General features: G+C 49.5%; 3 protein-coding genes across 3 annotated transcripts; 2 read left to right on the forward strand and 1 right to left on the reverse strand.

Moving 5' to 3' along the window:
* Positions 1-53: 53 nt before the first annotated feature.
* On the forward strand, positions 54-620 carry CABS01_16961 (uncharacterized protein; the record flags this gene model as incomplete). The annotated part of the gene is made up of 1 exon (XM_060550289.1): positions 54-620. One exon carries the CDS (start codon positions 54-56, stop codon positions 618-620), a length of 567 nt encoding a protein of 188 aa, XP_060400268.1.
* Positions 621-2,207: 1,587 nt separating this feature from the next.
* Positions 2,208-2,837, forward strand: CABS01_16962 (uncharacterized protein; the record flags this gene model as incomplete). Its single annotated transcript, XM_060550290.1, has 1 exon — positions 2,208-2,837. One exon carries the CDS (start codon positions 2,208-2,210, stop codon positions 2,835-2,837), a length of 630 nt encoding a protein of 209 aa, XP_060400269.1.
* A 505-nt stretch (positions 2,838-3,342) lies between these two features.
* Positions 3,343-4,068, reverse strand: CABS01_16963 (cell wall integrity and stress response component; the record flags this gene model as incomplete). The annotated part of the gene is made up of 2 exons (XM_060550291.1): positions 3,343-3,971; positions 4,026-4,068. 2 exons carry the CDS (start codon positions 4,066-4,068, stop codon positions 3,343-3,345), a joined length of 672 nt encoding a protein of 223 aa, XP_060400270.1.
* Positions 4,069-4,094: the final 26 nt, after the last annotated feature.

The following is a 4,094-nucleotide window of genomic DNA, read 5'->3' on the forward strand; positions in this document are numbered from 1 at the left end:
GCACCGACCCGACATTGATCAGACTTGCGGAACCAAGACACGTCATTGAGTGTATGGGACATGATAAGCCCGCCCCACAACTCGATTGCCCAGAAGTGGACGACTTCTTTCTGCTCAAGGACGCGGACGTGATGGAAGATGAGATCTGGTTTGCTTTGACGCCGATCACCCGATTCTGGAACCCTAACGCAGCGTATGAGGCGAAACGCATTCTGGACAAAAATCGATTCGACTGCTTACTGGTCATCGGAATATGTCGTGACAGTACCAGATTGAATCTCCACCTTTTAAACGACTACTGCTCGGGCCCCACACTCGAGCCTTGGAGATTGGCTGAACATACGCTAGACAGCTTGCTCGAAAGCAATAGCTGGGTAAACATTAAAGACGGTATACACCCAGAGAGGGTGTCTCTCGCCATCGGCCGCGCTTTCCACAACGGCTACCGTGTACTGCAGCGACCTGGATCGGACGCTGAGTACCAGGGGATCATTGTAGTTGGTGCCAATGCAACGTATCACAAGTTGGCGCGGTTGAGAGAGGTCGACTGGATTATCTTACACGAAGATGTCGCAGCAATGCTAGAATGCATCACCAATAAGCCCCTGCGTCTCTCATAAGACGGCAAGACTGTACGATGAAATAGTTCTAGATGGTATTTGTCACTCTCAAGTCGTAACGTTCTTTCCTAGAGCACGTGAGAAAGACTTGTCGACTGAGACGGTTGAAATGTAATGCTCGCACTCTTAGTAGTTGGGGCTGACTCCTTGAACCTCGCAGCTGTTAGGTAGAGTGGACTGATGGTGTGGCGAGATAGCGTGTCTACCTTGCTCAGTGAGACTGGTGCTGGCCCATGTAATCTATGCCTCCTGTTGAGTCTTGTTGACGCAAACGCTGTCAAATTGAGGCGATATAATTATTGAACGCGACACGTTCGTCGTCCAACCGTCGCCCTGCGTAGACACACGCATGAAACATACAAATACTCACGCGATAGATTGCTGGATATGTCTTTCCGTCGCTACTAATCTTGATCTCTTTTGGTCCTTGACAGCCTTTCGGCCGAGTGTTACGTAATCTCAGCAGAGGATTGACCAGGCGTCGCTCCGGTCGAAGCGGAAGCCGGCTCATCGCGCGAGGGACACAGTCAAACCATGTGCGTAGAAGCTCAGTAGTTTACCCACCGGTTCCTGCGCAGCTATGAAGGTGTCGTCTCAACGGACCAGGGGCCCTATCGAGCTGTCCGTGGTCTAATATAGCTTAGTAACGAATGTAGTTGTCATGGGTCTGAGGTACATTGTGTAAACGCGGAGAGCTTTTCAGTGCGGAGGCCGAGCACACCCATCAGCTTATCGAGACTTCGTGCCTCAGCTGTGAGACGTTTTCCAACGGCCAGGCTCGCCACGGTCTAAGTCCCTCAGTCTAACAAGAAGAGACTATCACGGCTGTGTAAACTCTACAGGCTTTTTCCGCCCGGCCAGGCAACGGATAGAGAGGGTCCACGGGGAGAGTACGAGATGCGAAAGATACGGATAAATTATTATCCAATGTAATGCAGCTCAAAACAACGGCGCAGTCTACGTAATGTGTGACAAACTGAATGAAAAGGAGAAGCGGAAGAGAAAAGTAAAGAAAGCCAACATGAGTGCTCCTCGTTCCAGTTCACTCGCGCTAGTGAGGTGTATCAATGGCATCCGTATTTACATCCAACTAAGCTCTCCAACGTCATCCGATGTTCCATAGTTGTCTTGTCATCGGATCTCGAGCTGTGTGACTGTATCGTGGGAGGAATTGGCTACATCAGGTAATAATATGTGCGTGAACTTGTAGCTTGCCCTTACTCTACTTCCGTTGCACCAGCTCATCAGCGCCAGGTTTCAAATGTTTAGGTACTATACGAGAGAAAACACCGGCTCAACAAACTAATAGGTATGATCATAATCATTTGGCCAGCAGTTCAACGAGGCGCAATTCCTGTCAAGGTTCCTTAGCATGACTGAGCACGTAAAAATGCGTCCGAGTAATTACATTGTGCAAAATCAGTGACGATAACGCGCTAAAGTTGCAAATCTGAGCCTCAAGAGGTGTGACAAAGTCGAGCCACCTCAAATGATTGCCTCATCCCTTACGAAGCTTATGATCCAATAGAATGAGCGTTCAAAAAATAAAAGACACAAGCCCCGTCAGGTAGCAAATCTCCTCCAAAGATGCTTTTCCCGTTGATCGTCATTCTATCGGCCAGTTTAGTCGCCGCAACTAGGGCTCATACACTGTTCATCAAGCCTCACGCCTTGTATGGCTCTTCTGTTGGGGTACTAGGATGCAAAATAAACCACAATCGTGTAGCGTACTGGCCGAGCGACGTCGACTGTGATGCGATCTGTGTCAAGGTGTCGCATGGTGTTCGAAGCCTCCATCTGTTGAAGGTTGATGAGTCTCAGGGATCGTATGACATCAGCTACGATGCGTGGAACTATTTGGTGACGGGAAAGTCCGCGCTAGAAGCACCGGCTACTGGAGGTGGGGTTGAAATGGACTACGAGTTTGTGGAGGCGGAGGAGTGCGTTCATCTCCTCTCGCATGGTAAGCTGCCACTGTCTGCATCAAACAGCATGACGTATTTGGGTAAATGTTTGTCTCAGCCTACTAGTTGGGTGGCACAAAACTACCAACTCTACAACATTCCGCAGGGGAATGATTGTCAGTATGGTTATGACGAAACCTGTATTGTAGACCTTGCTCTCGGCCTGAACCCAGTATGTCCACATATTCTTGGCTTTCCCGCTGTTCTGAAGGGTCATACTGTAGCGAACATTCCGTATCCCGTCGGGCAGTAGCTGAGATCGAGACCCCGATGTAATGGCTTTTCCTTGTCAAGACGGAATGCTCTTCCCTTACGTGTGATAAGAGTGATCGAGATGCTCTGTGCCAGCTGTTGTCACTACCTTAAAGTTACACATGAGAGAAGGTTCAGTCGCTGCCTATACTTGTTTCCCTAGCGTGCCATGCTTCACGAAAGTCTATCAAAAACCGAAGCCAATCCGAGCCTGCTTGACAATGGGTAGTAACGTGACTCGCCTATGGGTATGACAACAATCACTCATCAAAGCGTGATGCAATGTAACCGATTCGAGTGATCAAGCAACATGAATACAGACCGAGCTGATACACTTCAACATGTAAACAACAAGCTAGCCGTGAGATATGTCTGATCATTGATTGTCGTAGAGTCAACGGCGTTGATTTCGTAAACAAGTTCAAGGATTCCAAGTTCTGATGAGACAGCCATGACAGTCCATCGTCTAGGTGCTATCGTTGGAGGGGCTCACGCCTAGTCAAGCCTTAGTCCGGATTAGTAATACGCAGTACTCCAAGTCTGCCAGGAAAATGTGTGAGATCGCTGACGGAGCCTGTGTTCAGGTCATCTTGCTTTAAAGGTGTCCGCCGCCGACGAAGGCTCCATACACTAATGACCAACACGATCAATATGGTGGCGAGGACTCCCCCAATAATGCCAGCAAGTTGTGCCCGGTTGAGCTTCTTACTGGAAGCTGGAGCTGCTAGTCTTGTCGATGAAAGGACAGTTGTCGTGATATTCGGGGCGTCTGACGGAACTTCAATGCCGCCTTTGGTAACGGTGACCGTCTGTGTTACTGTCTTGATGAGTGTGCCTTCAGTAACTCGGGTCTCATACAACGTCTCCACCGAAGTTTGCCTCGGAATACTGGTCATTGAGGTGATACTATCATCGGGCGAGGCGACTCTGTGAAGCGCTACGTAGCTGAAAAGACCTTTGCCCCCACAAGACTCATACGGGTACCCGGGACATGGGGAGTCGCATGACGATGCCTCCGTTAGTCCCGAGACGGGAGACTCATTGGAACACCAGCACTGGGATTGTTGCAAAATGGCGAAGGCCCAAGGATCGCAAAATTGGGCGCATAAGCCACTCGACTGGAACACGCTACTGTCTTGGCATTTTAGTTTCGGGAGCAAATTCAGGACCCAAAGTTGAGAAAACCCACTTGCAGCTGATGTCGCGGTGTTTGAAGAACTACATATAGTCATGGTTCCACGCGGATAACATCGTAGCC

The sequence above is a fragment of the Colletotrichum abscissum genome (genome assembly GCF_030869225.1).
Source record: "Colletotrichum abscissum strain IMI 504890 chromosome Unknown Scaffold_224.1, whole genome shotgun sequence".
Classification (NCBI taxonomy): Eukaryota; Fungi; Ascomycota; class Sordariomycetes; order Glomerellales; family Glomerellaceae; genus Colletotrichum; species Colletotrichum abscissum.